This window comes from Pseudochaenichthys georgianus, chromosome 23, assembly GCF_902827115.2.
Source record: "Pseudochaenichthys georgianus chromosome 23, fPseGeo1.2, whole genome shotgun sequence".
Lineage (NCBI taxonomy): Eukaryota > Metazoa > Chordata > Actinopteri > Perciformes > Channichthyidae > Pseudochaenichthys > Pseudochaenichthys georgianus.
The window spans coordinates 6,636,816-6,660,471 of NC_047525.1; the positions used below are offsets into that span (position 1 = coordinate 6,636,816).

The following is a 23,656-nucleotide window of genomic DNA, read 5'->3' on the forward strand; positions in this document are numbered from 1 at the left end:
CGGTTCCAACAGTTCGATTCCAACGGTATCATTTAGAAATGTGAATTTCGGTTCCGCTTTTCGATTCCTGAGGAAATGTTTCTCGCCGCTCTCCGTAGCCTACTGCATGACTGCAGCGGGGCGGGAAATGTAGCGTTGTATCTACATTTCCTACAGCGTAACCTGAGACCAGGGCCGGCCTGTCGCACTGGCATTATAAATGTTCGCCTAGGGCGCCAGATCTGTGGAGGCGCTGCGCTGACAGCTCTGGGAGAAAAAATAAATGTTTTGACCGTTGGTGCTCATCCTAATTTTCGGCCTTGATGTAACAACATTCATAATTAAGTAAATGTAACACCCTTTTCATCCCGGTTACACTTTTCATTTGCCCTGTACGATGGGTGCTGCAAGTGATGAAAATGGGGGATGTTGGCTTATCTGGCAACCGCAGCTCACGAGGGTGCACTGGAACCGGCGCTGTTGTTATTAGCATCTGGTGCTAGCTGCTCTTACGGAAGAAGAAGATGTTTCTACAATGATGTGGAGGGAGAGTCCTCTCCAGTCAGACTGAGAGGCTGATAACTTCAGCTCAGTGAGGTAAAGGACTCTCAGTGTTTAGATAGTTCACTTTAGTCTAAGTTATCTCAGTGGGTCTCAAACGTTTTGATCACAATTTATGTAAACACATATTTCCAAGGCACTCTTTTATAATTATTGGGATAAAACAGGTTTGAAATCATTCCAATGTATACTATAGGACAGTAAACCAGACATATCGTTTTAAACTGGAGAGATAAAAAAATATGCATAAATAAAATAGTAAAATAAGATATGAATGAACAACAAAAATAAAATGCATTACATGTAGGCTATTTGTTATTTAATTATTCAAATGTAAACCGATCTTTTTCATATGGGTGTTTGGAGTTGTACCCCCTAGATCTAGTCTCTAGTAATTCTGCGTGTGCACCAGATTGAAGCATTTTACTTCAAAATGTTCAAACATTTCTTCCCGGTATGCCTGAGAAGGCAGATATGCTTGTTTTTCTCAACAAGAACTGTTTTTAAAAGTTGAACTGTTGTAGCTTCAGGGGTTCTCAGGTTAAAATTACATAGCAGTGAATATAAACAGACTGATTAATGTGAATATTACTTTAAACTAACCTGTGTAAAAGTTTCTCGAATAAATGTAATTTTTTTGGTGGAAGAAGCATGTATCATTTTTTTACCCTGCCCCTCAAAGAATCGGAATCGAGAACCGTTAAGAACCGGAATCGAAAAGTAGAATCGGAATCGGAATCGTGGAAATTCAAACGATACCCAACCCTACTCACAACATCCTTTTGTCTTCAAAAAACAATGTTATCTTATTCAGAACAACTACAAGTAGAACAGAACACAAAATGCAAAACTATGAATAAAACAAGTTCAAAACGTTAACCAAAGATGCGAAGTTTGTCATTAGTTTGACTTGGAATAACCTCCTCAGCACATTCAATACTGACAAATCAGAAAATGAATACGAACATCTTCAAATGTCACTATCAAATCAGCCAGTTTTGCCATGTGGAAACCCAAAAAAAACACACCGGATGAAACAGCAAGATATTTGCAACTGATATTAAAAATGAGAGAGAAAGAGAGATGCAACAGAGGAATGAAGAGTGTATACAAATAAAATGATCATCCTACCTCCAGCGATGGCAGTCTTCTTGCCCACCGTCACAGTGACAGAAGTGGTGGCGATCACTATCCTCCCTGCTGGTAGAGCAACAAACACAATTAGCAATCATTTACAGAGCGATATCCATACATGCATGGAGAAACATGGGTGTGTGCATGCAATTTACAAACACACACATATTCCTTCCAGCCATGTACACATGCATGAGTGTATGCGTGCACAGGAGCTGAAAAGGAACTTTCTGAAATATGAACTCACTGAATACATCATTTGAAAGTCTTTGGACACTTACTGTGATAGTGGCAGCTGAAATGTCAGTACAGATATGTACATTGTTTCGTAAATATGTGGGTAACAGTCCGAGGTGGACACAGGCCATGTATTCATCTGTGTCTATTCACAGTCGTCATGCCAGCTGATGCTAATAAAACCAAGACAGAAGCTTTGAAGCGTTATGCAACAGACTAGTGTGAGAGCTAATCAGCTAATACACTCATAACCAAAAGACTGTGTGTTTATAAGTGCCCCATGTTTATATATTAAGAGCTATCCACTCCTTTAGAACAACACATCTATGCATTCATGACAATTAAGAAATCCTTGGATGAGATGCTTTTTTTAGTTCCATTAACTGTTGTAGAATGTTTTAGTAACAGTAACACTGTAATAAATCCATGTACTCTATGAAAGCAGATGTTTAATTCATATTCAGGAGGTTCCCATCCTTTAATTGCATGCAGTGAGAGATAGAGAAAAAGAGAAGGATGTGGAGGAATAAGAGATAGGGCAGAGCTAGAAATAGAAGAAAGGAGAAACAGAAAACAGAGCAAAGCACTTGTCATGCTTTTGAAATTAGAGGTGAGGAACGAGGATGGATAAAGAGAGGACGCATGCCAAGTACAAGTAAAGTTTTCCTCTACCCTCCTCCTCCACTTCTGCCTCCCTTGGTTTCCTCCCTCCCTCCTCCGCATGGAGCTCCACCTCCTCTGCACTGAAGGTGGCGCTATAGTCAGCCTCATAGCCCCTGAATATATCTGAACACAACAGACTATGTCTAGAATCCACCTAAAGATATACATTTATAAGACATGTTGTGTACATTTGTACTTAATGCCAGAGTTTAAAATGATGGCAGAATTATGAAATGTTTCATTGTATTAATGATGAAAACATTTATTGCCATCATAAAACTTTAGAAATAGTACGTATTTCTTTATATTGTTCAGTATATTTGAACTATAACTGTACAGTAATCCATACTGTATATGGAGAACATCCAGCTGTATAGAATTGGTACAATCATAAAAAAACCTAACCTTGAATAGAACTAAACAAATGTAATTAAACATTTAAGAGGGTGACACACTGGATATGTACGCACACCCTGTATCATTAGGAAAGGAAGAGTTATCAGACTAATATTTGTTGAGTTTACTTTAGGTCTGTACTATTTATTAAAGATCACATCCAAATGCTGTGTCTGTTGTTCCTGCCTAAAGCAGAAAACATGTTTTATAAAGCACTTTAAAAATACTTTTGAATCTTGCAGAGCTAAATAGGAAAATGAAATCAAGAGGCAGAGCAGGGTCAGGCTAAAAGCCCTACTTTGGACTGACTTGAATTTATAGACTGCATCTACAGATGATGTTAAGTGTTAGTATGATTTGATGATAAGTGTGATGACAGTTACCATTGTCAATTTGGAGATAATTTGCAAAATTCTCAGAATAAGACTATAGTGGAGAATATATTTAAATAAAATATCCTTTAAGACTGTTTTTCAAACATGTGTTGGATACAAACAACTTAAATATAAAGTAAAGTAAACAGAAAGGAGCTGCTGAGGACTGGAGGCTGTAGAGAAATAACTTGTCACTGAAAAATATCCGGCTCAACCTGCGGAACATTGCTGAGAAAATTGGATTTAAAAAAAGCTAAGAGATTATTTTGTGTGTCCGAGTGTGTGTGCATGTGTGTGTGTATTTGCAACGTAAAGATTATCTCCACTACCTCTTGTCTCCTGTCTGGGCATGTAGTACAGAAACTGTCCAGCTGGGTTCTCGGATGCTCTGCGGTACCACACTGGGAAATGGTCCAACGTGAACATATTCTCCTTGTCTGTGGAGGTCAGGAAAGACCTGGGGAGAGATAACAATATGCTTATGTAAAAAAGTAATTATGGCAACAAAAGAAAAGAAAGAAGGTTGAAATGGAGGATAGGAAAGAGAGGTCAATAGAAAGATTGGGGATAGCAATAAAAGTGAGTATGGCCCAATTCCAAAAAGTCACACTCACAGCTGAACAAGGCTCCCTTCTTTCAGGGGGTAAATACATCAGCAAGCTTTCAGACAAACTCCCCTCTCCGGCAGAAACAGGAAGTGCCGTAACTTTTCGTAAAACAAGGTTTTCAATCAGCATCTCTTGGACAAAAAATATGAACTCAAATAAAACAAAAAAAATCTTTAATGCTGTTTTTTTCTTCTTCTACTTTCTTTGTAAATCTTTTTGATTAAAATTAAAGTGAAAATCAAACGACTTTGGGAGTAAGAACAAATAACAATCATCCGGGATTAATAAGAGTTGTGAAACAGGAGGCGGAGCGGCCTCCCTGTCTGTGTTCCCGCAGTGCGCTGGCCTCACATCCCCGGACTGAGAGACAGACTCGGAGGAGCAGAGTGATGTCAGTATTGTTTATGAAGCAGGGTAAAGAAAGTACATTTCTTAAATGAAAATACTATTTATTTACTTTTACAAACAGTGAAGCAGTTGGGCAGCTGTAGCAGATGTATTGCAGGACATGTGTTGGACACAGACTGTGTGGTTGGAGTCTGTCTTACAGGCAGGTTGCAGTGTAGCATCAGAGGAGACTGGGCCAATTCTCAGATTGCACCACTTAGAACTAACTTGTGAATGCAAAGAGAGATGATTTTGATATCATTGTATTCAATAACAGCAACCAAATTATACAGTATTAAAGGTCACATGTCATGCTTTTCCGGTTATCACCCGTCCCCTTGTGTGTTATGAAGGTTTTTATGCATGTAAACGGTGTGCAGAGTCAAAACCCTCAAAGTGCACCCTGTAGCGAGTAAAACTCTAACACAGAAAATACCTCCCCAAAACGCCTCGTTGGTGAAACGTCATCATCCATTTGATTCTTCCGGGGACATCATGATGTCATGTCGTCCCCGGAACGAAATGGACCAATCCGTGGAGCCGTTACGTTACGTTAAGCCCCCGCTGATTGGTCCAAATTGACCAATCCACGGACTTCCTCACACACACTCAGTGCATGCAGCTCTGCAGATCTCTCCTCCCTGGCTGCAGGCTGATAACAGACAGTTGGGATCGCGGGACATTCTCTCTGCAGACCCATTCTCACAGCGTTTATCAACCTTTTTCTTACTAAATATCAAGCCACACTTATTGTTTTGACTTCGGCTGTGACTTTGTGTGTGCTCAGGGTGAGTTTGGCTGTGTTTCGCTGTGTATCGCTAAACAAGGAAATCCCACCTCCACGGAGCTCAGCGCGATTCACAACGTCCCGACTGGTCCCGACCAATCGGAGCACACTGGGCTGGGGGGGGCAAGAGCTGCAGCGAGCCGTTTAGTGGAGAGAGTGAATACACATACTTTACAGAGATGCTGTATGAGAAACCAATGTGAGTTTGGAAAATTGCACAGTATAAATCTATTCTAGTAGACCTCAACAATGGAATATGATCAGTGGAAATGGCCATGACATGTGACCTTTAAGTGATTTGAAAATATGAATACAGTTTTGACTAAATGTTTTCATAATATATTTTTTCCCGGTGAAATCTTTTACCCTCTCAAAGACCGAAATCAAGAACCGAAAGAACCAGAATCGAAAAGCAGAACTGGAATCAGAACCGGAATCGTTATATTGCAAACGATAACCAACTCTATTCATGACGGACACAAACAACAGTGGGTCGGTCAGGTCGTGCAGCAGGTGAAGTCAGGACCGATGCAGACTCGCTGTTGGAGGGCTTGATAACACTCCCCCTCCCCACTTGTTTGTTTGGAACGGCACATACTGAGGCGGACCTTCCACGCAAACGAAAAAGGAGTGAAAGTGTGTAGGGATCGGGTGTAGGGGGCAGTTTTGGAATCGGGCCTAAAGCTCATGATTGTACTGAAAACCAGCTTGCATTGACCACTAGAGGGCCACCTCTAACCTTGATTTAATTTCAGCTTCAATCCAGCTCTTTAATCAGTATCACTCTCATATGAGCAGTTTTAGCGCCTTATTTAACCAAATTCAAACCTTTTGGACGTGGACTTTATCGTATGAGTAATTTGATGTGATCATACTAATTTAAAATCGGCCTCATGTTTCCTACTTACTTCCCAACTCTTTTCTCAACACCAGCGTATCTCTGGAATCTCATCAGGCCTGATCGGGTCCCCATGAATGCTGTTTCTACACCCTCCTCCATACTGAAAGAGAGAGCAAAAGAGAGAATATGAGTAAGAAAAGAGGTGGAGCTAGATAAAGGGGAAGGGTCCATGCCTTATCTCCTCATTTATTTACACATTTGTGTCTATATTTACCCAGATGCGTTCAGCATTAGAGCGGTCCAGTAGGCTTCCATAGGAGCCGTGACCACAGCATCAAAAAGAGTTTGCTGCAACAACTGTACATCACCTGTCGAGGAGGAAAAGGACAAAGATCAAAATCAACAACAATAATATCAATAAAGATAAAAATAACTGCATAAGAAAAAAGAAAGAGTAAGACAAAGATTAAATGTTAGGCATTGAATGGAGCCAACATAATACTACCAAAAAAAAAACTAATTAGTGTATCCCTGTAAGTGCAGTTTATGTAAAAATAAGAAATCACATACCTTCTAAAAAAGGCGCTTAGTAGACTAATTTCAATTGTCTTGAACACACTGTACACTGTATTTGTACACTACAAATAGTTTGGTTTGAATTCTAAATCAATAGTGACAACCTTTTCTTAATTTGAAGTAGATTTGAAAATAAAACAATTGTTCAAAAGATCATAAGGCTGACATAGATCAGTAATATGTGTTTAAGGATATTTCAGTGTTCAAATGACTTTTGATCCTGGTGTGCATGTAAATACACAGGATTATAATAGTGGTTGATTTTGAGGGTTAAAGTATGTTTAGTGTTTTCTCAATAAAATATGATTTGCTAAAATGTCAACCTACAATCCAGATCAGGTTCTTTGCCAGTGAGGTATCGCACCACAGCCTGCAGCTGGGTCAGCTTACGGTGGGCCGGGTCAATGTCTGTCTCACAGTAGGTCCTGCAAGCGCGCGCGCGCGCACACACACACACACACACACACACACACACACACACACACACACACACACACACACACACACACACACACACACACACACACGTATCTACATCACAAAAATGTACTGTGGTCATATTTTCATGAACAGCTAAAACCACTTATATAACTACAGGCTAAAATCAAATAATATCTATGGTATGCAAGTTATACAGTCCTCACCATTCACTGGCTATGGTCAGGTCTGGAGCCAGTAAGTCATGAAGACCTGGAGCAGAAAAAAGAAAGCAGACATGAGAGTGAATGTGAGGATCACAGACATAAATACAAATAAACTAAATCAGAAAGGAAGACTGACCCTCCTCAACAGAGACGTTTCCGATGAAGATATACTCTCCATATCCTCTGGTCAGCACGATACCCAGACTGTCAAATATAGTATTTTGTTATTGACAGGAGTAATCATACTTTTACTCACTATTACTTCCTTGTTGCTTAAGAAAATTAAAACAGAAGAGATATTTCTCACAGAAATTTGTTTTTTTTGCTGTTAATTATTTCACACAGGTAGAGGTGTTGCTTCATTAAATATGGTTGGTATTTAAAAACTAACACTTTCACAATTCTGTTAAGTTGGTAACAATCCAACAAACCTGAACGGTGTCTCATTGATGACGGTGTGGAAGTAATCATTCTTCAGGAACATCACCCTCGTCTTTGAGAGACAGAGAGAGGACACAAGTTTGAAAAATAATAGTGAACATGGAAAAAAGGATGAGTTTGTATACTAAAATACAAGTAGATGAGTAGAACTTTCCAATCAAATAAAATCAATCTTCGATAAGACAAAAAGACAATAAAATCCCACAGGGAAAAAAAAGAGAGGAGAAGCTAAACTCTGATCGAACAGCTCCAGTTGCTCTCCTCCTAACACACACAGATACACTCACATAGAAATAGGTACTCACTCCTTTATCCACTGAAGTTCTCACGTCTAAAGACAACGTTCCAGTTTCTCCTTTAACCATGGCTGTCCTCAGCTGAAACAGGACACACTTAGCACTTAACGCAACTCACATTAACATACAAGAATATCAAAACAGAGATTTGAAAAAAGAGAGTGTGTGAGAGAGTGCTACTCACTTTCTCCTCTGTGTCTTCCCATTCCACCTCTGCCAGATCAACACTGTTATAATTGGGTTTTGGCTTCAGCGTCTTCCCCTCTTTATACTGTCACACACACAAACAGGTAAAATCTTTAGTAACCTATCCCATGTTATGTTTGGTCATTGCAAAACATATGTCACACAGGATTTTAAAGTTCCAGCAGTTTCTCAGCTGTACATTATGATCTTTGTCTGTACCAGAGGTCGTAGGTCAGGATGAGACAGGATGTAGCCATTGTTGGTGATAAGGTAGCCATAGCCATGTACACCCAGCTAAAGAGACAAACAAATTAAATAAGGACGCAACAACACAGATCATTACCAAGCATTCATTAACACCATATTGTGCATTAAATGTCACTGACATTCAGAGAAGACTCAAGACAGCATGTTTACAGTATTTCATCCTTGTTTGTGACACAGTATATGTTTTGAATGGTTTACCTTGTATCTAGGAGCTAATCTCATCAGTTCTCTCAAGGCCACGTCTGTCCCTACCACTCCCAGCAGAATCCCATGAGACAACTGCAGGAAACACACAGCAGCTTCATATACAATTGCAGGTAGGGTCTGTTGAGATTAATGGTAATTAAAAAGTAAATACTTACAGTCTCTTCCTTTTTGCTGAACACAGGCATGGCTACTGAGGTCATCAGCAGGAGGCTTTGGGCCTGAGTGTTGAACAGCTATGGTACACAAACACATAAACAAAGTTACTTACTGTGTTGTTTTTGTTTAATAGCTAAATTAGTTAGCTATCTTATGAGAAAACAACTGAAAATCTAAATTAAGTGGGTGAAGTTCATTCCTGTTGACCAAAGGTGGACAATGAAGTGACATGGTGATAGACTGGACGGTGATAATAAACTAAGTTGTGCTAAATCTGTCTGAACCCACACACATTAATTAAGCTAAACGTTGAAGTTAGGAGATGTAAGCTAACTAATATTACCGTACATTAGCTGTTAAAGTAGGTAAATAAAACGATTTAGAAGTTGTGAAGAAAAGTTTTAAATATATTTACTGCAGTGAAACAAAAATACCGTAGGGAAGTTAGTTTAATGTCGCATAATTGAAAGACATGAACTACGGTTCCAGCCAGAACCTTTGCTTTCGTCTGCAGTTAGAGGACGGTTAGCCTACATCCGGGTTATTCTTAACACATCCATGCTGGCGGGATAACATAAGTGAATCATGTCTGTCGAATATCCAACCCAGCGCTGATCCAACCTAAAACTAACTTCTACGTGATGGTAGTAACGTCAAAGCAGCAGGTTTCAGCGGGAAAGAAGTGAACAAGCTCGGCTAACTAACTAAAGGATGAGCTAAGCTAACTTTCATATTCGAAAAAATTGTAAAGGCTACATTAACCAGACATACTAACTGAGACAATACATTACAGAAAATATATATGCTGTATTTTTTATGACTAACACTAGCTAAAGCTAAAGAAAAGGAAGTCTTAAACATTAACGCTCTTTGTATGATTACCTCTTTTGTGGTCGGGTGCTGAATGTGAAGATGGACAAGGACAACAAGCATGAAATGGCAGTGAAAACATATGCCACAATTTACAGATGAAAACAGATAATGGAAAATAAGGAGGAAAAATAGATGCACTTGAACATAAAACAAATCTTATTTAGAATGTAGGCCTACTGTAAGTACATTCTAAATAAGATTTGTTGCTGTACTTACCTTACTACTTAGTAAGTACTTAAGTACTTCCATATTATTTTTCACACTGCGTATTGCATATGATCAAATTGTTATGAGTTTATAGATCAAAAACATTATTTAGCTCTTAGTAGATTTTGAGATACAGCCATTTTATTATCATAAAATAATAAAACCGCATTACTTATTTGTATTCTTATGTAATATAAATCTGTGTATGTTGCCCAGCAGGCACACTGATAATGGGAGAGGCAGACTGACCACAGTGTCCATATAGGCCTCAGTCCAGATGATGTCGTGATCGTGGTTGATGACCATTGGCCGGCTCAGAACATGGAGATACTCCATAACGTTTTCCTGGACATCAGCCAGCGTGGAGACGTGTGTGTAGTAACCTGCAGAACACACAAATACATGTACACCGAAAAATTAGGACCCATAAAATGTAGCAAAGAAACCATACTATATTTATATTTCTGCTTCTGGCCTTTGAGCAGCAAACTAATTTATCCGACTTCAAAAACCTTTTATTCCCAAATACTCTAAGCTTTTGAAATGAAAAAAACCAGCAATTTTTTTTAAAGCTTGGCTTAGTCTGAGGTTTGTGTTATTTCTACAATGACGTCAATGGGATACCTGCAGTGAAGCTGCTCAGTGACAACAGGCTACGGAAGCACTGCCAGATATGAATATGTGAATGTGTGCAACCTTTCTTCCATTTGTTATTCTTCCCAAGAGTGTTTCTGTGAATATCATTTATTAAACCATCTTAAAAAGCAAAAGCAAAGCTGTTTATAGGTTTTCAAGCAGTGTAACATAAAACATGCCTGTCTATCAATGACAGATATTTAGTTGTTTGTAGAAGGGAGTGTGTGCACCAGAAGGGATTGCACCTGTTACCTATTACACACAGAGACACACATGCAGAAAGGATATTTTTTGGCAAGGGATGTGTTTACAGAGTATCTGTGCTGATAATCAGGTATTTAGTCAGGGATTTTTGATTTGCACAGAGCAGGATAAAGTGATTATTTTCAGGTCTGAGCTGCTGCATGACCCCATGTAATTCACAAGAGGGCAGCACCTGATACCCAGTCCCATACAGAACCACCTGGGGACCCCACAGGGGGCCGACAACAACAGACCTCCTTTCTTTCTGTTTAATTTAAGACTTAGCAAGGGATTGCAGTAGTTTACACCATTAGTCTATTTTTAGTTGCTGAAATAACCCAAACTTCCTATCCACATTTTTGAGGCACAACCAGGGATTCAACCTAGCAACAATTATGTGCAAAACGCAGACTATGTTGACCATATGGCTACTGATTCATCTTCATTTTACCCTTGTTGTTGCAGGCAATCCATTTAACATTGTCAGCAAATGTCATCTCTCGGCCAATCAGATAGGTGAACACTCGAACCTGGAGAGGAAATAAAGGATTAAGTGAGAATGTTACCCCACACAGCTTTGATTAAATAAAAACTGTCAATGCTTCATGTTTGTGTGCTCACAGCACATTTCACTGTGCTTGCAGTTGATCCTGCTTGTGTTTGTATGTGTGTGTCATACCCGTCGTTCTGGCCAGTTGAACTCTTCAAAAACATCCTGGAAGTCCTCCATGGCTCCGTCTGTTATCAGCATGATGGCCTGGTTGCACAGGCTGCCCTGGCCCAGTGCTGCAACCTAAACACACACACAATGTACTTGACATTGGATATGTGTACTGTAGAAATCAGCTGATGCAGACGTGTGAATTGTGTAGTCAGACAGTCAGACACAAATGAACTCATTTTACACTGCTATCAACGCTATATATGGTTAAGACCTGGCAGAGGCACAAACCTCGTTGAGGATCTTAAAAGACTCCTTCATCGCAATTTTCACTTTGCCCTCGCCTTTGACATGAAGTTCATCAACCAAAAGCTTGAAATGCTGCAGAGAGAAAAAACAACAACAGATAAATACATTAATAGACACTGTCACTTAGTCAACGATGTAATCCTGCAGGTAAATGCAGGTAATGACAGAACGACATGGAAACAGAGTTTATGAGGAAGTGAGTGAAAGTGTGAAGCCTCAAGGACGGATAATCCCCGGCTCTCTGGCACACTGGCCACTGATAAGGAGGTTAAAAGGTTATCAGGATTAGTGAATATCCACACGCACACACACAGAGACACTCTGACAACCACATTGTTTTGGGTTCTACCACCATGCAGACCGGATATAGAGGGGGCTCTTGACAGAATGTTATATTCCATTGAAGAAATACAACCAAACTGTACATCATTACTCTAATTATTGCTGCAAATTTAATAAAGATGTTTCATTAAAACTGGGTTGCTTTTGAAAACTTACAGATAATAAGCTACCTTTTTAAACCTAAAAAAATAACCACACTTTGTGTTCACCAACATTTTGGTTGCATTTATTTTGTAATTTAATTACATAATTAAATAACTAAACGTAGATCCCTGCACAGCATGTTTCTTTTTAATCTGTATTCTGTAATAACCATGAGTTTTTGGGGAATGTACATCTCCTATAACAATTGTGTTAAACAAGCAACAAAGCCGAGGATTGTCTTCTTGTAAAATAAGAGTTCTCATGTGTGTCAGCTAACATCTGTAAGCCCAGTCTGTTACAGCCTGCCTCTCTAGGTATTAAACCAATCATATCCCAAGTTGACGGGTCATGTGACCTACTTAAAATTGTCAGTGGCCAGCGACCTCACCTGATCTGCCATAATGTGAAGGGGAGTGAAAGTAGGGCACACATCCAACACATATCTCACACTCACACACACACAGAGAGAGACTGAGCAGGTGTTGGTATGAAAAAAACAGGAGAACAGATGATGGAGAAGAAAAGGAAAACAAAGAGCAGTGAAACAATGAGATAATAATGGTTTTGGACTTGTAAATACAACAAAGAGAGTGAGATGTAAGCAAAAATGCCACCTGGAGAAGGATAATTATTTTAAACAATGTGAGATGAGGAATTAAACGGAATGACGAGTTGGAACAAAGAGGAAGAAATATCTATCTTAAAATGAGTACTTCCAACACACATTAACATTAATAAGTGTTGATGGATTAATAATTTTAAGAAAGAAACAGGTTGAAATGATAAAACGTGCGCTCATTGTGATGTCTTAACTGCTGTGATGTCATGAAAACGTAAGTTCTGTACCGTCTTTAGTGGATTAGTGAGATAGCAGCCTACAATTAATAGGTTATCTTAGGTTAAGTGAATCAATTAGCTGTCTAGGTTTTCTCTCTCTCACTCATTGTGATGTCTTAACTGCTGTGATGTCATGACAACGTAAGTTCTGTACTGTCTTTAGTGGATTAGTGAGATAGCAGCCTACAATTAATAATAGGTTAAGTCAATCAACTGTCTAGGTTTTCTCTCTCTCTCTCTCTGTGTGTGTGTGTGTGTGTGTGTGTGTGTGTGTGTGTGTGTGTGTGTGTGTGTGTGTGTGCGCGCGTGTGTGTGTGTGTGTGTGTGTGTGTGTGTGTGTGTGTGTGTGTGTGTGTGTGTGTGTGCGTGTGTGTGTGTGTGTGTGTGTGTGTGTGTGTGTGTGTGTGTGTGTGTGTGTGTGTGTGTGTGTGTGTTACCTCTCTGTTATCCAGATCAGCTTGTACCAGCGTGCCCTTGAAGCAGGGCTCCACGTAGCGAACATAGTCACTGTACTGGAGATGGAAGCACAATATGTAAGCCAAAATAATAAATCCACATGATATCAACATGATACATTTTCTAACAGATGATGGTTAAGATTTTTGAAGTTTTACAACCTTCAAATCAATAAATTCCTCAATATCTCAAAATCCTTTAACTTTGGTACGGTTATATAATCCAGCCAACGTGGGATTCTGTAACACAGAAATTACTTTAACTGTTAATAATGTGCATATATGACAGCTTTAAATTATTATAGTATAATTATTAAGATATGGAATAAAATGTTCTTTTCACTTCCTGGAGTTCCATTGTTTATTGTATTGTTAGATAGAGTTTAGTGTTAAAAGAAGAACATTTGTAATTCCCTTTAATATTGACATAAGTCAAGTCAAATCCAAAATCAGTTTACATTATGTAATTGCTCACATAACAATGGGATTCAAACCCTTTTTCTGACTGTGGATGTCTCATTTTAAAGGAGAACACTAGTAAACATTTGCTGCATGGTCAGCTTTAAATTCTGTGTAAAAAGAGCTTATGGGCAGCGGATTTGCAAGAGGCGTATGATTACACACAAAGTAATACCAGGATAAACCATGCTTATTACGCTGATATAGTTGTAGTGCTACATGCAGCCAAAATCCTGAAAAACCTCAAATCCGAATGGATTTTGAAGCTCTGATGTCACTGGAAGTAAATACATCGAGTGTGTATTTGTGCCTGTTGTGTCTACTTCTGTGGATTTTCCCACAGTCTCTGTACTGCACCTGTATTTGAACTTCTTATGTATTTATGTGTGTTAATCTCAACGTCAGGCCGCTCAAGTGTGTCTGGGTTTTTTGTGATTGTGTGTGTGAGACTCACTGCAATGATGTTAACAAAGTCGTTTTCTCCCAGTGTGTCCAGTATAGTATTGATGGTGTGTTTGGCTATGGTCAGTCTTAGTCCCTTCATACTGCCACTCACATCCACCACGATTACTACATCTTTAGGTGATGTGGCTGCCTGGATATACCTACAAGGAGACAGAGAGGTGAGGTAGGAAGCAGTAAACACTTTATCTTCATTATTAAGTGAACCAAATAACATTCAGTCATGAACAGAGACTCTGTTATTTAACAGCAGAGAGAAGTACTTATTTTGAGCCTTATCCTTTTATGTTCTGTGAAACATAAAGCTGGATTGTTCTTAGAACTTGATTTACTGTCACTGAGCAGTAATATTTTCTAATTTGTTATACAATAGATAGACCTTTTACAGGGAAGACATTTTTAAATGCTACAGAAAATCCAAAAGTGTGAATAATAAAATGTACAATGGGTAATCTGCATGTGCTCATTGACACAGTCACAGAGCTATTGTTAGATTCATAAGTAACACCTGTGTGTTCGACTTTACAAGTGAAAATATCTGCTGCAAGAAAGTAACCCATTAGGAACCTGTTGTATCCATTCACTGCATTAATTGTTACATTATTTACAGTTACTAATAAGCAGGTGAAAAAAGAATAAACTGTTAAATACACTGATTCAGGAGGCTAGAATACCACTCAGAAATACTTGTTTGCACGTGCAGCTGATTTAACAGGCTCAATTTGCAGAACAGTGGTGGAGTCGGGCAGACTGGTTCCAACTAGCCAGACACACTGAAGAATCTACAGCTGATGGTCAGCCATAGATGTTAATGGCACCCAATGGCTGCTGGCTTGGAGTGTCGGTGCCAATAACCGGGCTTTCTGAGCGGTTATGGTTCTTCTGTTATTCATCAAAGAAGCACTATTTTGCACTTGCATTCTATACAGAAAGATAAAACACTTAAAAAAGCATCAATAAGGAACTGATGTGGGTTGTAATATAGCTTTACCAGTTTCTGTTCCTGCAATCAAAGGTGACAACACCATTTTCATCTGGAATCCACTGGATCCCTGGAGACAGAGACAGATTTAGCAAAGGAACACTCAGAACTTCTGCGTGGCTGCCTGGTTGGGCAGACAGATGAACAAATGGATGCACGGATGGATAGTGACAGATAAAATGAAGGAGAGATTGATGAGGCAGCGGATGAGTAAAAAAAGCTGTGTAACAAATCCTTTGCCAATTACACACACACACACACACACACACACACACACACACACACACACACACACACACACACACACACACACACACACACACACACACACACACACACACACACACACACACACACACACACACACGCGCGCACACACGCGCACACACGCACACACATACACAGGAGAGAACTCAGCTGCAGCCATATGTAGCTGAACTGAGTCATCAGGTCTGACAGGCAGCTTCCTGCATCATCAGTTGCTGTCTAAGTATGCTGTTTAGCTTGTGTAGCTGAATGTTTATCTACACCTCTGTTCTTGTTGTCTCAACACTGTGCCGACACTGGAGAAATGTCCAAGTCAAAACATTTTGGGAAGCATGCAAGGTGTCCAGACTGTAGGAGGAGGTGGGGGACAGGAGAGTGATGGCCAAGCTGTCATCATAATTGAACAACATGCAAACAGTACAATCTGCAAACAGTACCAGCTACCTCTTTAATTTGATATGGTCACTTTGTTTTGTTTTTTTGTTTTTATATACTGCTACTCTTTTTACCATGGTGTACTTATCTGCTTTTTTTTTTTTTTTTTACTTATTAACGTGTGCATACTTTTTTTTTATATGTACGATTATTCTTTTCACTTTGTCTGCTCTATACTTCTGCTGTTGTTATAATGTAAATCTCCTCATTGCGGAACAACTACAGGACTCTGGGTCTGATGTAGGATTTATGCACCTGGGTAGAGCCTAAAGAAGCCTGTAGCGCTGCCAAAGTACTGCCAGGTGAGAGTTGGATCTTTCTTGAAGTTATCAATGAACACGTCATTCAGAGCCTCAGACATGTAGGCTCCGTTCACAATATCTGTATCTACAGAAAGAGAAAGAAAGAATAATATTAATGTATTGCTGGCATTTAGATGGCAGTTTGTGCTGTCTATAATGCTGCATATTCCCACTTCTGTACCTCTGTTGTAAACATTTGTAGGGACTTGAATGTTACTCAGTTGCGTGTTGACTGGCAGCTTATTGAAGTGCTCGTTTTTCTCCAGAGCGAACTCTCCTCCCAGCGACAGTGGATTCCCATCCTCATCCACCTTGTTGATCAGCATGGAGTTGAAGTATTCGAACTGCAGCAAAGGATAAGAACATCCATCAGATTATATCAGCTGTTATCTGGATAAGTGATGGTGTGTCCACACTCCACATCTTAATTGGCTCAGTAGGCCATTATCAATGAATGGTAGGCTGGATCACCGCAGGACGGATACAGTGACCTCTCGAAGCGGAAGTAATTATGACGGGAGCAACGGAGGAAGGCAGGCGATGAAGTAAAAAGAGGGACAAAGACTGTGTAGGAATAAGTTGGGTTGGGTCAAACAAACACAGACTTTAAACCAGGAGTCTGCTGTTCATGTCCTTTTTTAAGCAAGAATGTTGACTTTAAGTATGTCATTTTAGAGCCTCATCCATTGTGTAGTACAGTACAATTTGTTCTTAATTTAACCAAGTCGTTTTTTTTACGCTTCAGTACAACAGACACATATGCAACAAAGGCAGATAATATTATAATTAGAACCAAAACTAAATTTTGTGTAGAAATCAGTTGTTCTTGTTGTCTGTTTTAGACTGCACAGAGGTTTATGTTCTTTTATCTCAATCAGGTTTATTTCTAAGTAGGTTTACACGTACAAGGAATTTCCTTTGGTGTAAAATGGTGCAGAAACAAACAAAATAACAGGAATGAAGGTAATAAAAAGAAGAACATATAGAACTATATACAAATAAATTATTAAAATATATACAAATAAATTATTAAAATATATATAAAATTAAAACAGAAAAAATTACTGCCAATACACAAAAAAGTAGGTAAAATAAAAATGTGTGCAGTACATCAGAACTAATGTGGAAGAGCTGTGCAATTTTAAAAGAGGTGGTATTAAACAGAACTTTACAAAATATACAGAGGAATGTGCGAGGATGTGCATAAATGTAAACGCAAAGTGTCCGTGGGGGCATTTATTACTAAAGCATACTGTCACATACCTCTAGAGTTTCGTTGTACTCGTGGTAAAGGTCAGCATCCTCTGCTGCTTCTGCTAACCTCTGTAATGAAACACAGCATGTTAAGGATGCACTGTGACCATGTAAGAAACAAGTTTATACAGACTAAACCTACAACATTATTTATCATTGTTTAAAAAAGAGAAAAGGTCATGTCTGCAGTATTTGAGTGTGTTTGCATTTACAGAATGTATCATTGTTACCTTCACAGATTTCATCTTCCTCCCAAGCATCTCCTCCATCTCCTCAGCAAACTTCTTCACCAGCTCCTCTCCGTCCACCTCCTCTATCTTCACCACTGCCTCCACATCCTTGTATTTCTTTACAACAGACACAGTTGTCGAAATTAGTAACAATGCTGATTATTTTCCAAGCATCCTCTATCAAATGCCTCCTTTTAGCTCCTAATAATATAACATTTCTTGAAAACAAACAACAGGTAGACAGTGTAAGAAAGTGGTGGTCGCTATATTGTGATCATATTTCCTTACTCATTTCGAAAATACACAATGAAAAACAACAAACACGCATAACCATGGTAGAGAGATCCTGGCATTATACAATTATGCACACGCGCAGACACCACACATTTACAGTCTGCCGTACAGATGAGGGTCAAGCCCTGGCGTCATCCCCTCCCCAGACCCCCTCTCTAATCTGCAATATGATAGAGTGACGCCAGAAGAAATCTACACTGCCTCCTGACTGACATCTGCTCTAATGTATCTCTGGCTGCTAGTGGGTCTGTGTGTCTGCTCACTGCACTATTGAATTAAAGCAGTTACATAAACGTGATTTAAGGGATTGTGTGCTGTTGTTGCTTGTTGACACAGAGGTTAATTTCCGGCACTGATGATAAAAGCTTCAATTGTGATGACAGATGATAGAATTTCAGTTAATGCTTTGTTATGTTTTTCTATTATCCTCAGTGAGATATTTACCCTTCTTTAAAGGGGCCCTAATATGTTTTTGTACATGTAAATGGTCTTCAAAGGCTAAAATCCCAGTGTTCCCTCCAGAGGGAGTTTCTCTCACACACAAAACGCCTCTATTGGACACCTTTGTTACTTCTGTATCATAGTGACATCACTGTGTGACACTCGCATTTCTATTGGCAAGCACTTAAACACATTGTATGTGATAGGCTAAGGGGCGCGACATCTCTAAGCGGTTAACCAATCACAACAGAGCCAGCCAGCTAACCAATCAGAGCAGACTGGGCTCTGGTTTCAGACAGAGGGTGAAAATAGGTGCTGCAGCACAGGCAGTAGCTTTTTGAACATTGAAGCATGGAGACATGTCCCAGTAGAGACACTAGATACTGGTATGAACCTGAACATGAGCTTTAAAGTGGACCTATCATGCTATATTTTAAACATATTGTAGGGCCATACCTATATAAAACATGTCTGTGAAGTATTTTTTTCAAAATACCAAACAGATCATGCATTTTAGCCATGCCTCATTTCGCTCTATTTGCTCTTTCCCAGCCCTGTTTTTGCAGGGGCTGATTCTGTGAGAAGTCTTCTTCGCTGCTTTTGTGGCAGACTACAGCGCCACTTACAGGCCTGGAATATGTACTACAGCGTCTCCAGCGCTTTCGAGCGGCAATGGCCGTGGCCCAACCCCCCATTCCCCTGAGAGGTGGAGAGTTGCCCATATAGGCGGAGCACCCCTTTTCTGACATCAGAAAAATTCAAATCTGTATCAGCTCCGTTGCAGCCCCGTTTTTAGAGATTTGGGTATGGAGGAAAAGAGAGAGGGTTGTGTTTTCTGACACTTGGTGAGTTCCCTGACACACCGGGGACACATATTCATGTGTAAAAGACGTACAAAAGTACATTTTGCATGATAAGTCCCCTTTAACAATGTCCTCTTATACAACGGGAAGAGAAAATTGACATTTTACTAACAAGATGCCCAATTGTCATATTCTATTTCCACTTTCACACATCATGCTTTTCAATTTCCGTTACACTGGAGACAATATTACACAGATAAGACAGACAAACAGATATAAATGTGAAAAAGGGTGATAAAGAGCTCTACTAGCCTACTGCAAATAACCATAAAAGAACCCTTTCCAAGAAAAGTAAAGCTCCAACAATTTCTGTATTATCTTCAAACACAACACTCAATATCCTATTCAGTTTACTCAGGCATGAAGGCAGAGGCAGTACATTTTCCACAGATAAGCAGAGGACCATCGATTAGGCAGAGGAGGGTGATTAATGGCTTCTTGTTGCAGAGATTGAACTAATGCAATGTGTGCTTTTTACACTTCACTGACTAGATAAAAAGATAAAGTGTGTAACGAGGAGACACTTAAATATAAATATTGTTATAACTGATAACTCCAGCAACTTGTGTTATTGCTACTACTATGACAACTACAGCAGCATCACTTGTACTGCGACTGTTTATCTGAGGCTGCTTGGATCAAGTTAGGCACTATTTTACATGCCGTGTGCGTTTTATTTTGGACAGTTCCTACAAACAAAGCATTGGGGGGATGTTAGGTCAGTCCAGTCTGGAATACAGGCTAAAACATCACTCTATACTGCTGTGAATAAATATGTAAAATCTTGTTATTTTGCTGCTAGATGGGTGGATACTTTTTGCTGTACAACGTTAAAGTGATGTGGTAAACCAAAAGGAAAGATACATGTACGCCATAGAAGAAGCTGGTTAGTATGTGCATCTCTCTGTAAAAACAGTGTGTGCGTGTGTGTGCGTGCGTGCGTGTGGGTGTGTGTGTGTGTGTGTGTGTGTGTGGTGTGTGTGTGTGTGTGTGTGTGTGTGTGTGTGTGTGTGTGTGTGTGTGTGTGTGTGTGTGTGTGTGTGTGTGTGTGTGTGTGTGTGTGTGTGGCAGATGGTGAATGGGCCTGCTAGGGATTCTACAGGGTGGCATGAAGAGAAAGACCGCACATCCTAATTACTAAAAGACACACACGCACACACGCATGCATTCACGCACGCACGCACGCACACACACACACACACACACACACACACACACACACACACACACACACACACACACACACACACACACACACACACACACACACACACACACACACACACACACACACACACACACACACACACAAACACAAACACAAACACACACAAGCATGCCGTCTTCTTTAATCTTCAAGGTAAATCATTTAATTCATCGCACTACCGCTTATAAGCATGACGTTTATGTTGAACATCACATTAACGGTTTTAAAAGTACAAACCAAAAATGTGAGTGTGTTTATGTGCTATTCAATTAACTGTGTCATCACATTGTTCTCAGGGCCATGTGCAGATGTTGTACAGCAAATGTATGCCAGTCAGTCGTGTTCCTATTGGCTGACGGAGCAGAGGGGAAGGGGAGGAGATGCAGACCCCGCTCACCTCTGTCTGATGTGATGATGTCATCTGTTCTATAACCATCTCTATTTTACAGAGGTGCAATTTCTGCTTCTGCATTTGTTTCTTAGATTTAACTCCTTTTCTGTTGTATTTGCCAGCAGATATAGTGTAAATCTGTTCATTTCAAGCACGGAAATGAACAGAAAATGTCCACAATGAGCCATCATTACGAGGTCGAGTTGTAACTTTAGGTGGCTTTGAATGTATTGATCCTGGGATGTCAACCTCATCTATGTGTGTACTGTACATTCTCTGGTAAAGCCGTATGTTAGGGATAATGAATCAAAGGGATTAAAGCTGCACCACCATCGTCACATCACTGATGTCTGTCTGAAATGGGAATTACTTAAACACACAATCATTCATTACATTACATTGCATTTTAGCTGACGCTTTTATCCAAAGCGACTTACAATAAGTGCGTTCGACCAACAAAATACAAACTTGAAGAAAACAGAATCATATAAGTACATCAGGCTTCATAGAGCAAACACATTTCAAGTGCTACTCAACTGGCTTTAGATAAGCCAGCCCTTTATTAGTATATAAGTGCTTTGTTAGTCATTCTATCGCTCGAAGTGGAGTCGAAAGAGATGAGTTTTCAGTCTGCGCTGGAAGGTGTGTAAGCTTTCTGCTGTCCTGATGTCAATGGGGAGCTCATTCCACCATTTTGGAGCCAGGATAGCAAACCCACGTGTTTTTGCTGATGGGAACTTGGGTCCCCTTAGCACGAGGGTGCAGCGAGCCGTTTGGTTGATGTAGAGCAGAGTGCACGTGCTGGGGTGTACGGTTTAACCATGTCCTGGATGTAGGAAGGGCCAGATCCATTCGCAGCATGGTACGCAAGTACCATTGTCTTGAAGTGGATTCTAGCAGTTACCGGAAGCCAGTGAAGTGAGCGGAGGAGCGGCGTGGTGTGGGAGAATTTAGGAAGGTTGAAGACCAGACGAGCCGCTGCATTCTGGATGAGCTGCAGAGGTCGGATGGCACATGCAGGTAGACCAGCCAGGAGGGAGTTGCAGTAGTCTAGGCGTGAGATGACGAGAGCCTGGACCAGAACCTGCGTCGCTTTCTGGGTCAGCTGGGGACCCATCCTCCTGATGTTGTAAAGCGTGTATCTGCAGCAGCGGGTTGTAGCAGCGATGTTTGCAGTGAAGGACAGGTTGTTATCTAGGTTGTTATTCATCTTAATTGACCTCAAAACACATCAAATTAAGATGCCTTGAATACTATTTCAATGCAGTGTATGTTTGTGCACCTGCCTGGTTGATCTGATTTGTGTTTCTGTCCAACATCATTTGCGTGTGTCTGTATTTGATCATGTGCGCATACGCTTCTGTGTGTAATCTCTTACCTTCTGCAGCAGTTTAGCTCCAGAGTATCTGGCGGACAGAGCAGCTATCTCTTTGCTGAAGGACACAGCCCACTTTTGCACCCTGGACAGAGAAGACATGATCAGTGACAGATGAACAAAACTGTTATCAATATCTATGACAACAATGCAATAACCCAACATGTATGTCACATTAATAAATGCAACCCTTTTGCAGAAGTAGAGCGGCAACACAATCAGCATTTTTTCACATCATGGCAACCCAAATGTGGTCTTATCAGTAACTAAATTATTTGTTATTGGTAATACATTGTTAAAGGGAAAAAACTGACATTCTGGCAATTAAACGTGTTAGTTAAAGAAGAGCTATATGGCCTTTTCCTATAATACCTATATTTAGCTATAAAGCTACACACATCTAATAAACTGAAGAAATGCACCCTGATGTAAATGCAACAACTGCTCCATTTAACAATATTGCGTTGTGTTACTTTTAACATCTGTGGAGCAAATATTGTTTGAACATGTCTTAGTAAACTAGAATTCCTGACATCTTTAAATTGGTTAATTTAGTTGATGAAAATTAAGGGTCAATAGGACAGTCTTTATTAAAGCTGACCCTTGACTTAGGAAGCCAATCATGTTAAAAGGTGACCCTGCATTCAACAATAACAGATTACAACAGATTATTGTTCAGGTGACAGTAAAAGCTGTCAGTCAAGAGGTTATTCTGCGCTCTATAATATGCAGTACATCTACAAATCCTTTATGTCTGCCAAGCAGGAAAGGTAGCAGAGGTTAGAGTGGGCAGGATGTGACAGATGGCTCAACCACTGGGGAGCCAGCCAGCTCACTGCTAGTTATACAGAGCTATCATAGCTAGCCTGCTAGCATTAGGACTGGAAATTAGCTGACTTTATGTGTTTATTCTGAAATATGAGAATGTGTTCATTATCAAATGTGAATATTGGTAACATAGAGGTGCTATAATGACTGTTGTATTATTTATTCCAAACCACAGCACTGAGACTGCTCTTGTAAAGGTCTTCAATGACATCCACTTAAACACAGACAGTGGCAGAACTTCAGTGATAGTATTATTAGATCTCAGTGCTGCGTTTGACACTGTTGACCATAACATATAACTAGACCGACTAGAAAACTGGGTGGGACTTTCCGAAACAGTTCTAAATTGGTTTGAATCCTACTTAAAGGACAGAAACAACTTTGTTTCTATAGGTAAATACACATTTGAGTTGACAAAT

At 39.9% G+C, this 23,656-nt stretch overlaps 1 protein-coding gene across 1 annotated transcript in view; it reads right to left on the reverse strand.

The window, feature by feature from the left end:
• Positions 1 to 23,656, reverse strand: part of cacna2d4a (calcium channel, voltage-dependent, alpha 2/delta subunit 4a) — a 110,806-nt gene that overhangs the window by 78,982 nt on the left and 8,168 nt on the right. The window contains exons 3-28 of the mRNA XM_071201758.1: positions 22,413 to 22,494; positions 17,839 to 17,955; positions 17,618 to 17,677; positions 16,536 to 16,698; positions 16,308 to 16,439; positions 15,360 to 15,420; positions 14,361 to 14,511; positions 13,430 to 13,504; positions 11,652 to 11,741; positions 11,379 to 11,492; positions 11,151 to 11,229; positions 10,070 to 10,203; positions 8,740 to 8,817; positions 8,576 to 8,656; positions 8,330 to 8,404; positions 8,109 to 8,195; positions 7,934 to 8,005; positions 7,619 to 7,680; positions 7,324 to 7,391; positions 7,188 to 7,233; positions 6,871 to 6,968; positions 6,242 to 6,335; positions 6,035 to 6,127; positions 3,674 to 3,801; positions 2,584 to 2,697; positions 1,672 to 1,740 (exon numbers count right to left, since the gene is read on the reverse strand). Coding sequence (XP_071057859.1) covers positions 1,672 to 1,740; positions 2,584 to 2,697; positions 3,674 to 3,801; positions 6,035 to 6,127; positions 6,242 to 6,335; positions 6,871 to 6,968; positions 7,188 to 7,233; positions 7,324 to 7,391; positions 7,619 to 7,680; positions 7,934 to 8,005; positions 8,109 to 8,195; positions 8,330 to 8,404; positions 8,576 to 8,656; positions 8,740 to 8,817; positions 10,070 to 10,203; positions 11,151 to 11,229; positions 11,379 to 11,492; positions 11,652 to 11,741; positions 13,430 to 13,504; positions 14,361 to 14,511; positions 15,360 to 15,420; positions 16,308 to 16,439; positions 16,536 to 16,698; positions 17,618 to 17,677; positions 17,839 to 17,955; positions 22,413 to 22,494 — 2,423 coding nt within the window. The remainder of the gene's footprint in view (positions 1 to 1,671; positions 1,741 to 2,583; positions 2,698 to 3,673; positions 3,802 to 6,034; positions 6,128 to 6,241; positions 6,336 to 6,870; positions 6,969 to 7,187; positions 7,234 to 7,323; positions 7,392 to 7,618; positions 7,681 to 7,933; positions 8,006 to 8,108; positions 8,196 to 8,329; positions 8,405 to 8,575; positions 8,657 to 8,739; positions 8,818 to 10,069; positions 10,204 to 11,150; positions 11,230 to 11,378; positions 11,493 to 11,651; positions 11,742 to 13,429; positions 13,505 to 14,360; positions 14,512 to 15,359; positions 15,421 to 16,307; positions 16,440 to 16,535; positions 16,699 to 17,617; positions 17,678 to 17,838; positions 17,956 to 22,412; positions 22,495 to 23,656) is intronic.